Below are 13,805 nucleotides of genomic sequence, written 5' to 3'. Positions count from 1 at the left end.
TAAAGGACGGAATATGAGTGAATCTTTAAAATAATTATGATATGGAGAGCTTTGATTATTAGGCTAAAGAGTTTGAATTTTATTCCATAAAAACTAAGAGTGAGCTAGGCAGGGTGTTGCATAACTGTAATCCCAGCTATTCATGAGACTGAGACAGGAGGATCACAATGTTCAAGGCCATCCTGGGCAATTCAGTGAGACCCTATCTCAAAATAGGGAGGAATAAAGGAAAAGTATTGGGGATATAGCTCTGTGATAGAGTGCTTGCCTAGAATGTTCAAGACCCTGAGTTTCATCTCCAGTAGGGAGTAGGGTGGGGCAGGGCCACGGGACTCCCGAATGCAGCTATTTCGGGTCCCACATTATGTAGTTGTAACCTTTATTGTGTCTTTATCTTTCTAGTGGCAAAGAAAGAGATACTACAGATTATGAACAAAACTATTTCAAAACCTCGAGCATCTAGAAAAGAAAATGGACCTGTTGTAGGTAATACATTAAAATTATCACTAATGTCACACCATGCACAGTGCTACACACCTATTATTCTAGTGGTTCAGGAGGCTGAGGCCAGAGGATCTCAAGTTCCAGGCCAGACAGTGCAACTTATCAAGACCCTCTCTTGGGGGGCTGGGGAGGTGGCTCATGCGGTAGCGTGCTCGCCTGGCAAGCGTGTGGCCCGGGTTCAATCCTCAGCACCACATACAAACAAGGATGTTGTGTCTGCCGAAAACTAAAAAATAAATATAAAAAAATTTCTCTCTCTCTCTCCCCTCTCTCTCTCTCTCTCTCTCTCTCTCTCTCTCTCTCTTAAAAAAAAAAAATAACCCTCTCTTGGAAAAAAAAAAAAGACTGAGAATGTATCTCAGTGAATGAAGGGCTCCTGGGATCAGCCCTTAGTACAAACAGTCAAACAAACAAATGAATACTGATTTCACCATAACAAACATTAGTATGTGAAAGTATATTATAGGTTTTTAATTTTTTTTACCCCATACGCAAAATAAAAATATTCAAAGTACTTTTATTGCTAAAATACTTTAGAAGTGTTTTGAATATTTTCACCATAGAGGATAAATACCTAAAATATTTAGGTATATGTTTACCCTTATTTCAACATTACACTATGTGTATAGAAACATCACATTGTAGCCCATAAACATGTATAATTTTTTTGTTTTTATGTATCAATTAAAAAATAAAAGAAAAATACTTTATTTTAACCTAGGGGGTACTCCTAGACATTTTTAATCAAGTAACATTGTCTTTCTGTTTCATAATTAAATATTTCTACATGTTTTAGGTTCATTTATGTATTTATCTGTATTGCATTTCAGAAACTGTTCAGGTTCCATTATCAAAACGAGCAAGATTTGTTGGACCAGGTGGATATCATTTAAAAAAACTTCAAGCTGAAACAGGTGAGATTTTATTTAATCTAATAAAACAGGTGGGTTTTATTAAATGCTGGATATGTAGTTTTGCTATTTTATCTTTACTATGTTGTTCCGAAAATATATATATTTGAAAAACAAAGAGAAAGACCAGGAGAGAAGGATTTCATGTCTTTTTTGTGAGTTTTTTGTGTGCCTCAGTAAATGTTTAATTCTTAACTATATTCAAGAAGGGTAGTCAAGCATTCATCAAGGTTTTTTGGCAACATTTTTAAATGGATTGTTCCTGAATAATTTTTAGTGTTTCCCTTTAGTGAAGTTATGTTTGAATTTTTTATTACTAATTTTGCTTAGTTTTATTTACACTCTTTTTATTTAAAAGTATATGTAGAAATAGTTATGCCTTAATTTGTTTCTTCTGAAAACAGTGTTTAGGTTTCCTAATACTTAGCAGCTTTGAGGTTATTGAAGAAGGATAAGAAGCAAAGTTGTCATAGCTAGTTGTTGAGAATGAGAAACTGACATGATTTTGTTCCTCATTCATCTGTTCACTCTACAGGATAAGAGGAAGAGAGACAAAAAGGTGAGGAAGGATTCTAGTATAGTTTCTAGTCATAATTAAGAGAATAAAACAAGAGCCTCAAAAATTAGCCCTGATATGATAGGACATTAGTTCTCTATTTTATCCCCAGGACCTAATATAATGCCAGATATATAGCAGGTGTGCAGTATATATGTGTTGATGAATTGATCCCTTCCCAAAGCAATGATTACACTGAATAAACCTGCCCAGCTGCCCCTCTTTGCTCTCCTAGTGACTTTCAGACTAGTCTCCATGATTTTTTTTTTTTTTTTTTTTTTTGATGCTGGGAACTAAACTATCTTTTTAAAAGGTGTAACTATTAATCAGTTGGATGAAGAAACATTTTCTGTATTTGCACCAACACCCAGTGCAATGCATGAAGCAAAAGAATTCATTAGTGAAATCTGCAAAGATGATGTAAGTATAGATCTTATACTAATTGCTTTATCTTCTTTCTGTTTGTTTTCTTTGTGAATCTTATGGCTTTTTTTTTTTTTTTTTTTTTTTAATTCACAGCAAGAGCAACAATTAGAGTTTGGAGCAGTTTATACTGCCACAATAACTGAAATCAGGTACTACCAACTAATACACTACACTGGGTTTTCAAAGATTTCAAGTCCAGGTTAACTTAACATTTGTTTTATTTACTTTGAAAATATAAAGTGTTTGGATTATATGTCAATTGCCATATAATCAGTAATATTTTTTAAGTTGTACTGTATTTTATTTTCTATGCCAGTTTGTAGATTTTCAAGTGATAGGTTCTTCTGAGTTTTTTTCTTTAACCAAATTTTCTACCATTTTAATTTTTCCAGTAACAATAAATAGGCCCAAAACACAAAAATCAATATTTTCTTTTTGTTATTGTTGGCCTGTTTAAAAAAAAAAAAAAATGTTTTTCTTTTTTTGAGGCAGGTTCTTGCTAACTTTCCCAGGTTGGCCTTCAACTTGTGATGCTCCTGCCACACCCTCTGAAGGAGCTGGAATTACAGGCATGCAGTTACCATACCCAGCAGTTGGCTAACCAGCAGTTAAAGAGTACTACTTACTGTTTAATATATACATTTTTAAAAGCCAATTTCAACTTCAAAAGCATTTTTAACTAGCTAAAATAATCCCAGAATTCCTTTTTTTTTTAAAAGAAATTACCAAGGTAGCAGGAATGTTTAAAACTATTTAAAATGAATAAAGGCAGTGGGATAATTTGTTTAATATTGCAGATAAAAAATAAGAAATAGGATGGCTTAGCTTAATAGATTAAAGCAAAGAAAGAGAGCTTTATTAATTAAATAATTTTTCTATTTTATGTAACCCCTTTCTTAAATCACTTCTAATAGGTTAATATTCTATACTATTTTAAAATATTGAATGTCATTTCAAAAAAATTTGGAAGTTACAAAAGAGATATAGGTAAATATACTAAAAGCTTTTTCTTTTGATGACAAGTATTAGTATATTTTCAGTTGAAAAATACCTGTTTTAGGTAATCATAATTTTTATAATTATATACTGGTGTGGGCTTTTGTTTTGTTTTGTTACTTTTTCCGTCTATGAAAACATAATAAGTTTTGTCAGTAGATACACTTATTGTTTTAACCAGGCTTATTCCCTTCTTGTAGAGACACTGGAGTAATGGTAAAACTATATCCAAATATGACTGCTGTGCTTCTTCATAACACACAACTTGATCAACGAAAGGTAAAAATACAGATTTGATTATTTTTATTGCCTGAATATAACCATGTTGAAATTACTTGGATCAGTTGGGTATTTGGTGGTGCACACCTCTAATTCCATTGGTGGGAGAGGCTGAGGCAGGATGATCACAAGTTCAAAGCCAGTCTCATCTAAATAGCGAGGCCCTTAGCAATTTAGCGAAACCCTGACTCAAAGTTAAAAAACAAAAGGGCTGGGGTTGTGGCTCGGTGATTAAGTGTCCCTGGTTCAATTCCTGGACCAAAAAAAAAGAAATTACTTGGATTGGTGAGAATTGTACACTTTCTTGATTGCTAGTTAAGTACAGAAAACAAAAATGGCAGAGATACTGCTGACAAAAGATTTTACATTGTTTAGCACAGATGTTTATGTTTCTCCTAAGCATTTTAAGGTTGAATAACATCTGGAACTAGCACATAGCAGTGACTGAAAATATCTACATGTAACTATGATTTCTCAATTTTCTACTGACCAACCAATGATGGGAATCTAATTATTGAAATGTTTTAAATTCATTAATCTTAATTATAATTCAGACATCTGGCAGACTAAGACTACTCAATGAAAATACAGGGGTCAGAGAATAATAAGTGTCTCCATTTTACCATATATTAAAACATAAAGCTACAGAGAATAAAAGAAAATATTTTTTGGCCCAGGATTAGAGAATCTATACAAAAAAAAAAAGAGAGAGAGAGAGAGACCAAAAAATAAACCCAGTTATATACATAGGTCCATAATACATGCTTAAAGTTGCATTTTTACTAAATGAAGAAATAAAAATTGCTGGGTGCAACAGTACACATCTATAATCTCAGCAACTCTGAAGGCCCCAAGGAGGATCATAAGTTCAAGGCCAGCCTCAGCAACTTAGTGGGACCCTGTCTCAAATTTTAAAAAATGAGAAGGACTGGGAATGTAACTCAGTGATTAAGTGCCCCTGGGTTCAATCCCCAGTACAAAAAAAAAAAAAAAGAAGAAGAAAGAAAGAAATACAAATTATTCAATTTTCACTGTATATAATTGGTTATCATAGTAGGATCTTCAGTCATTTTTATACCAAAATTCCATCTAAATTAAACAGCTAAATTTTCTAAAGAGATGGTAGGAATAAGAAATAAAATTTTGGAGGAGGGAGACTCTAGAAGAAAGTAAGAATGTTTTGGTATTTGTGCTGAGGAACCCTTTCTCATTGTATCAAAGGTAAAAATGTAAATAAATTGATAAGAATTTAACTGCAATTTTTTAATTTAATTGTATGGCAAAAATCACAATAATGAAAGACAAACAGCAGCCTATGGGAATGTGCTTGTAACATAGGACGGGCTGAATATACACAAGTTTTATAGATCATTTAAAAATGAATATCAATAGAAAAATGAGCAAAGAATATGGGCAGGCTTTTTGATTTTCATTTGGCGCTTTGTTTATTTTTTATTTTTTTGGTGCTAGGGATTGAACCCAGGGACTCCTACATGCCAAGCATGTACTCATGCTACTGATCTATAGCCCTAACCCCAGGCTTTTTTCCCCCCTTTTCTCAAACCAATCATAGTATTCTATATCAATAATAATTTTTTTAAATTCAATAAAATCAATATATTTTTAACTTTCAAGTAGTTGGAAATTTCTAGTGTGGGTAAGAGAAAAGAAGGATATTCTCTAGACCGTTATTAAGGGACAATTTTGTGACACACTTTGGGGAATGTTTGGTAAATGTCTCTGATCCCACAAGTTCCATATGTAGGACTTTATTCTCAGAAGATAATTAGAGTAGATAATTAAATGATCAGTGCAACATTAAAACTTTGGGGGTTTTCCTCAACTTTTTTTTTTTTTTTTTTTTTTTTTGTACTAGGAATTGAACCCAGGGTAGCTTAACCAGTGAGCTACATTCTCAGTCCTTTTTTAATTTTTTTACTTTAAGACAAGGTCTTGCTAAGTTGCTGAGGCTGGCTTTGAACTTGCAATCCTCCTGCCTCAGCCACCCAAGTTGCTGTGATTACAGGCATGCCCCACCACACCTGTCTCAACTTTTTATTTCGAAAAAGTTTAAACCTGCTGCAAAGTTGAAAGAATAATACACTCAACACTCATATACCTTTCACCTAAATCTATCAGTAATTCATATTTTTGATGTTGGGAATTTATAAGAAATTAAATGATTATCTTTAAGGGATTGATTAAATAAATTATATAGTTTGGATACTCCTCTGTAATGCTTCATTTATTGATATGAAAAGGCATTCTTAACATATTATTGAATGAAAAAAGGCCCATTTTTATAAAAGCAATACAGTAGACATTTGAAGGGATACTCGTTGGAATGTTAGCAGCAGTTATCTGCAGGTAGAAGGATTTTGGATGATTTTTAATTTCTTCTCAGTACCACTATGTTACTTTAATTTTGTAATTAATAAATTTAGGGGGTGGAGGCAGAGTACTGGGGATTCCAGATTTGGGGGGCAGAGGCATAATACTGGGGATTGGGCCAAGGTCTCACATATATAGCCAAGTGTTATATCATTCAGCTACATCTCTAGCCTTTTTATTTTTGAGACACAATCTCAATTTGCAATCCTCCTGTCTCATTCTCCCACATAGCTGAATTTATAAGTGTGCATCACCATTCCCAACTAACAGATTTTATAATCAGAAAACAATAAAGCTTTTGTCCACTTGAGGGAAAAAAAATGTATTATAACATGGTGTTTCTGGTTTTGTTTCTTTTTTTCAGATTAAACATCCCACTGCCCTAGGATTAGAAGTTGGCCAAGAAATTCAGGTACCTATGTTCAAACTTTTAGCCTTAAAGTTCTAAATTATACTTGAAGTTTTAATTATCATTTTCAAGAAGTAAGTTGAAAGAATAAAATTAACATCTATGATGTATATTATTTATATGTAGTCTTCTTTTTTAACCTCAGGGTTGCTTTATATAGATTCATTAAGGATTTAGGAAACAGTTTTTACCCTCAAGAAACTGATAGCTAAGCTAAAACAGCTATCTTTAGAGCTTTTAAAAAATACATGAAACCTGGTGTGGTAGTACACACCTGTAATCCCAGCACTTTAGGAGACTGAGGCAGGAGGATTACAAGATCAAAGAGACCCTCAACAACTTAATGAGACCCTGTCTCAAAATTTAAAAAAAAAAAAAAAAAGGACTGTGAATGGTGGATGTAGCTTAGTGATAAAGTGCTCCTGGGTTCAATCCCCAGTACCAAAAAAGAGAGAGAGCATGAGCACATTGGTTATGCAGGCTCAGTGGTTTGGGGAAAGACATAAAAATCTCATCATTTACCTTATTGGAAACCTTGACTGTGATTTTTGAGGAGTTGAGACTCTGTTTCTCCACCACTTTGAGCTTGATAAGAGCTATGTTGTTCAAGTCTACAATGCTGATAGTAAAATTGACTTTTTTTTTAGTCCTTTTAGTTGATGAAAGAAGTCATTGCTGATCTGGGTTTTTTGGCTGCACCACATTGTGTTCCAGTTATACCTAATACCCATGACCTGAGTAACTAAGGCCACTAGTTTATTCCTGATCTATAATCCCTTTGTTCATGGAGCCTCTAGGGAAAGAAGGAGAACTAAAACATATCTCGATTTAAAGTTTTGGTTTTTTTTTTACATCAGGATGGACTTTAAAATTTCTACATTCCCCCTAACTTCCATTTTCCACAGTGAAGCCAAATAAACTCCAGTGTGATAGTTTCCTGAGCAGTAATGAAAATCTGAGCACGACCTAGTATAGTTTGTAGCACAAATAGGTACAGAAAGCCTTGTCAAGAATCACTGTGGCTTTTACTGGTCTTCTAGGATGGAGACTCAGAGACACTAAAAAGGGACAGATGATTTAACAAAAGGTTATAATCAGACAACTAAATGCCTTCTTTCCTTTTTTTATAATAATTACCTAACCAAGTTGTATTTATTGAGCATATACCTCTTCATAGCACTGAGCTATGCTTTCAGTGAATAAGTAAAAACATTAATAATTGCTTTATTTAGATCATATGTGTTTAATTTTGAAGGTCATTCAATGTGCTATAACTTTTAAAAAAGTAAATTTTTTTAACACAGGTGAAATACTTCGGTCGTGATCCAGCTGATGGAAGAATGAGGCTTTCTCGTAAAGTGCTTCAGTCTCCAGCTACAAATGTTGTCAAAACTCTAAATGACAGAAGCAGTATTGTAATGGGAGAACCTATTTCACAAACATCATCTAATTCTTCCCAGTGATTTTTTTTTTAAAGAATTCTAGGGTGATATTATATATAGCAAAATTTTAGTATTCTAATGTGTAGACTTATATATAGTATAAATATATTCTAATCATTTGTATTAAAATGCTCACATGTGCCATTTTTTATTACAAGAATAACATGTTTTTATTTATAATATAAACCAATGAATATTTATTACTAAAAGTAAACCATGCAGGGTGCAGTGGCACATGCCTATAATCCCAGTGACCTGGGAGGCTTAGGCAGGAGGACCATAAGTTTGAGGCCAGACTAAGAACTTAGCAATACCGTGTCTCAAAAAGAGCTGGTGTAGATCAATGGTATATATTGCTGGATTCAATTAATTAATTAATGGCAAACCATTTATATACATTTTAGGGAAGATTACCCTTTTGTTCCTATTATTATGAAATACCTGAAAAGCTTAGAAATAATAGATCACTATGCTATCATTATGGATCTCTGCCTATATATCTTATTATTCTTCTTTATATATAGTAAAGTTTTCACTTAGTCATATTAGGGCTTACCTTTTTGCCTAACAGCTTTTCTTGCCTACAACTATTTCACAAACTGGAACTTTCTATTTTGTTGGAAATAAGCAGGACCTATTTTTTCCAAGTAATTACTAGATATATGAAGGAGTTTAGGGATGGGGATGTAGCTCAGTGGTAAAGGGCCCCGGGCTCAATCCCCAGTACCAAAAAAAGAAAAAAGAAAAAAATGTGAAAACATATAACAAGAAGTGGAAAGGAGCTAAATTTGACCCATTTTTAATGATATGATATTTTTCAAATTTGTCCCAAAAACATAAACATAGTGGAGTAATCTTAGAAATGGAACTTTCAGTAGAATGAGGGAATAAATTCTTCAAATTTAACCAAACAAAATACTTGTCAAATAGAACTAGATCGTTTATTAGTGTGTATTTTGCCAACATGGATATTCTTGACATAAAAGCTGATAGAATCATGATTTTCAGTTAATAAATAGTAATTTAAAATAATCAGATACGACAGTTATTGATGTAATTATTGTTCATTCCCATCACTTAAAGCATTATAATTTCAGAAAAAAAGTAAATGGTACATAGGAGTCATTTAGAATGTATCTTTTATAATCTTATAAAAAATAAATTTATAACTCAAGGTTAACTAGTTCATAAAATTTAGCTAGCCAAAGCAAAGATTTTTAAGATTTGTGTATTTATATATCTACTATGTTTAAAATAACATGTTAGGTAATTTTTATATTCTTTCTGAAATAGCAAAGATTAATTGAAAAAGATTAAAATTTGCCTTCTATATTTGATCGGCTGTTTTTGGTAATAGTGACAAAAATATTTTTATTCTCACTTTTGCTTTTTAAGGTAATCCTTAATGGTAGAAATTCAGAATTATAATTTCTATTTTTCTTAAGTTTTCTGTTTTCTTTTTTAGAGGAGCACTTAACTGCTAAAAATTTAGAAAAATGAAAGCAGTTCTTACTTAAGTGACTAATTTATAGTCACTCAAATTGAGTGCCCATCCTTATGCCGGCCTCTATGAATTTTGTTGATATGCACTCCATAAATTACTGTTTTTTTACAATTTTTGTGCAACCATTTTTTCTTTTCTTCCAGAATATGTTAAATTTCTAAATCTAAGATAGAAGTATGAATATCAGCCTATTTCCTAGTTCAGTTCAGCCAAGCGTAGCATTCATTTATTCAACACTTATGTGCTAGGCACTATATTTTGTGCAGTGGGTGTGTCAGTTAGCAAAGCAGCTAAAGTTCCAGTGCTAACATTCTAGTGGCTGGAAACTGACAGAAAATAAATACACAATATGTGAAGTAGTGATAGGGGCTTTAAAGAAAACAATTGTGTAAGCGGGTAGAGCAATAAGAAGTTACTATTTTAGATAAAATGATCCTGAACAGCTTCTCTGAGTAGATAACATTGGAACAGAGATCCAAATAAAGTAAAGGAAAGACATATGCAGCTTTTTGGGAAAGAATTTCAGATAGAGGCTTTAGCAACTTCATTTTCAGTTGGTATTGTAAATTTAAAAGATAGAACAGCCAGACACAGTGGTGCACACCTATAATCCTAAGGACTTGGGAGGACTGAGGCAGGAAGATCACAAGTTTGAGGCCAGCCTCAGCAATTTGACAAGAACTTCAGCAACTTAGCAAGACCCTGTCTCAAAAAAATAAAAAGAGTTGGAGTTGTGCCTTAGTAGTAAAGAGCCCCTGGCTTTACCCCTCAGTACTGAAAACAACAACAACAATAATTTTTAAAAATAAAATAGCCTTTTCAAGCTGTAGCTCAGTGGTAGAGGGCTTGCCTATCATGTATGAAGCACTGGGTTCGATCATGAGCACCACATAAAAATAAATAAGTAAAATAAAGATATTGTGTCCATCTACAACCAGCCTTTTCATGTCTTCCTCACCCTACTCCCAGTACTGGAGATTGAACTCAGGGGCAGTCTACCCACTGAGCAATATCCCAATCCCTTTTTGTCTTTATTTTTTATTTTGAGACAGGGTCTCATTAAGTTTCCCAGACTGGCCTTGAACTTGGAATCCTCCTGCCTCAGCCTCCCCAGAAGAGATACTACAGGTGTGCACCACTACACTCAACTACTTTTTATGCCTTAATCTTAAGAAATAAGAGGACATTGAAAGAAAAGTGACCACAACACTTGGAGCAACCAAGAGATCTTTATTGCAGCAGTGCAACAGAGGAGAAAAGAAAGAAAGAGAAGAGAGAGAGAGACAGAGAAAGCAAGAGAGAGAGGAGCCCAGCAGGAGGGAGTTTTTATAGCCCAAATCTAAGGAGGTCTCTGGGTCTGCAAGCTGCCTTGTTGGCACAAAGGGTGTTACGTGTTTGGCCTTGAGCAAGGGGTTGAGTGTTCAGCCTTGAGCGGGGGCTTGGGCGTTTGGGCTTGAAGCAAATAGTTGATAAAGAACCAGAGAGAGGGTTTGAGTGGCCAGGTCATCCTGCAGCTAACTTTGTTTGGCATGCCCTGCAGATAGCTTACTCAGCCTGTCCTGCACCTAACATTCCTCCCTTTTTGTTTTTCTAAATGACATGGGGGACAGCGTAAAGTCCTCTGGCTACTTCCTGCTTAATTCTGGGCAGCGTTGGGCCTAGAAGGGGAAGTGGAGGAATGTTCTTTCGGGGGACAGGTCTGAGAACATCAGGGCAACCAAAAATAACACTCAGTGGCTATAGATAACTACTTTGGTAGGGGTAAAGTCCATAAAAGTTCCTTGAATCCACAAGTCCTTGATGGCATCAAACCAGTCCTGGGTGGAGGAGATTCTTGGTATCAGCCATTGGTCCTGTTGTAGGGACTCTAGGAAGTATCAGAGGTGGCTTGGTTGAATCCAGTAATGTTAAGGGTGACAACCCGATTGCAGCCAGTGGAAGGAAAATCACCTTGACCCATAAACTGAGAGTGGGTGGTGTCATCCTGGTGCCATGTTGCTTGGATGTTAAAGCGCCATCTGTGGTTGGGATAGAAACTTGAGAGATTAATGATTAGTAAAAGAAGACGAGGGAAATTTTGAGTTTGGTGGGCGTGGTGGAAGTCCAGGACTGGACATTTGGAACAGGTGCCTTTTTAAGGTGGGAGGCTGCCGCATCCGGCTGCAGCAAAGTAAATGGGGGGGGGGGGTGACGAGCAACTTGTGTACATTGATACAGCAGGAGTGGGAGCCGTTTATTGTAGGACAGGAGGGGTATATATACATTCCACACAGCTTATCTTAATTAACATAAACTAGATAGAGCAGTCAGCCAATAAGGAATCTCCACACTTAATGGCTCGCTGGCATTACTTCACAAACCACTCCCTCTGGCAAAATGCCAGGCGCCATCTTGACTTGTTTACAGATCCTAACAGGAGACATGGTACCAGGGGGAGTGTCTAAAAGCTTGGTCACCATTGGGTAGTTAAGTATGACTGTATGGGGTTCCGTCCATTGAGGTTCCAATGATTGAGAACGCAGTTCCTGAAGTAAGACTGAATCACCGAGTTGAAGAGAGTCCAATTCAGTTTGTGGTTGTGCTGGGATTGAAGCAATGAATGGCACAGGAAGGCACTGGTCTGCATGTTCCCTTAGGAGTTTGTTAGAAGTGTGAGATAGGGCAGGTAGGGCACAGGGGAGGAGGAGTGACTGTAAAGCTTTGGGTGGTTAAGAAAGGGCATCCACAGAATTGCTCAAAGGGGCTAAGGCCTGAGGGGGCCCTTGGGGCTGCCTGAATTCAGGTGAGGGCCAATGGCAGGAGATTGGGCCAGGAGAGCCTAAGTTCAATAGTAAGTTTAGTGAGATGATCTTTGAGAATGCCTTTAGGCCTCTCAACGTTACCCAAGGATTGGGGTTGGTAGGGGATGTGGAGCCTCCAAGTGATGTTGAGGCCTTTGGAAACTAGTTGAAAAACCTGAGAAGTGAAGGCTGGACCGTTGTCTGACTGGATGGAGGTGAGAAGTTCAAACCTGGGAATGATCCCCTCAGTGAGGATGGAGGCAATGGTGTCAGCAATTTCCCTGGATGTAGGGAAGGCATCTATCCAACCTGAAAAGTATCAACCAAAGTAAGTAGGTAGTGAAGCTTTTTGTGCTTGGGCACATGAGTGAAGTTGATCTACTAGTCTTTGCCTGGCTAGTGGCTCCTCATCTGATGTGTGGGGAGTTTAGGTTTGTTGCTTCCTTGTGGGGATACTGTAGAGCAGACTGAACAAGCAGAGTGGACCTGCTGGAAAGTAGTTCTCATTCCTAGAAAGTGAAAGAGGGATTGTAGAATCTGGAAAAGGGTCTAGAGAGGGTTTTATGTGGAGGCAGAGTCTCTGGAGTTAGAGGAGTTGGTCATGAGTCACAGGTCTCTGTCTTGGGCATCAGGGGCTGGTAGTCTTAAAGAAGTAATTGGTTGGTGAATTTGTGTATCTGATCTTGCAGGAACTTCTGTAGGCAATTTAATAGACATGGTCCTATTAGGAGAAACATAAAGAGGACTAATAGGAGTCCTGTGAGGGGGAGGAGCCAAGGCTATACTTGACTGAACATTCCCTATGGAGCCTGTTGGCTTCTTTCATTTCTCCTGGGAATGACTTTTTGGCTTAACTGTTTTTGGTAGGTGTTTAAGATAAGCTGGTCAAAATTGACTTTGTATCTATCTGTTGTTAAGAGTCAGCCAAGTTCCCATAGGGGTCACTCATGGGGGAACTTGAGAACAGCTTCTTAGTTCTGCTAGTGCCATTTGTGCTAGGATGGGTCCAGGTCTTGCTTGACCATGTGGCTTCCCTTGGAAGCATCAGGGATGTCTCCTGTGTCCAATGACCCTCCTACTCACAGCAAGTGCACTGATTGGCTTTTCATTCTCCGGTGGTCTCATTAATCAGGATAATGAAGAAACTTAGATTAATCCAGATAGATAGGAGTGTGGGTCATTGGGTGTTACTGTGCCTGCCTGTAATCCCAGCAACTAGGGAGGCTGAGGCAGAAAGATCACCAATTAAAGGCCAGCCTCAGCAGTTTAGCAAGACCCTAAACAATTTAGTGAGACCCTGTCTCAAAATTTAAAAAAGGAGCCAGGTGTGGTGGTGCACACCTTTAATCCCAGTGGCTCTGGGGGCTGAGGCAGCTGGATCATGAGTTAAAAGCCTTAGCATTTAGCGAGGTTCTAAGCAACTTAGTAAGACCCTATCTCTAAATAGAATATATAAAAAAGAGCTAGGGATGTGACTCAGTGGTAAAGAACCCCTCTGTCCAATCCACGGTAGCATACACACAAAATAATAAATATTCAGAGAAAACCCATATGATTACCCAGATGCAAAAGAAATAATTTATAAAATTCAATGTAGAGTTTTGGGT

The 13,805-nt window shown here is 36.3% G+C and overlaps 1 protein-coding gene across 1 annotated transcript in view; it reads left to right on the top strand.

The window, feature by feature from the left end:
- Window positions 1-9,916, top strand: part of Pnpt1 (polyribonucleotide nucleotidyltransferase 1) — a 46,496-nt gene extending 36,580 nt beyond the window's left edge. Inside the window, exons 22-28 of the mRNA XM_027934572.2 lie at window positions 403-486; window positions 1,335-1,418; window positions 2,285-2,391; window positions 2,491-2,546; window positions 3,594-3,672; window positions 6,428-6,475; window positions 7,777-9,916. Of these exons, the coding sequence (XP_027790373.1) occupies window positions 403-486; window positions 1,335-1,418; window positions 2,285-2,391; window positions 2,491-2,546; window positions 3,594-3,672; window positions 6,428-6,475; window positions 7,777-7,935 (617 nt within the window). The 3' untranslated portion in view covers window positions 7,936-9,916. The remainder of the gene's footprint in view (window positions 1-402; window positions 487-1,334; window positions 1,419-2,284; window positions 2,392-2,490; window positions 2,547-3,593; window positions 3,673-6,427; window positions 6,476-7,776) is intronic.
- The last annotated feature ends 3,889 nt before the right edge of the window (window positions 9,917-13,805 follow it).

The sequence above is a fragment of the Marmota flaviventris genome, chromosome 14 (genome assembly GCF_047511675.1).
Source record: "Marmota flaviventris isolate mMarFla1 chromosome 14, mMarFla1.hap1, whole genome shotgun sequence".
NCBI classification, from domain to species: domain Eukaryota; kingdom Metazoa; phylum Chordata; class Mammalia; order Rodentia; family Sciuridae; genus Marmota; species Marmota flaviventris.
The sequence above is the reverse complement of the archived record's forward strand: the minus strand, read 5'-3'. Positions and strand labels throughout refer to the sequence as shown.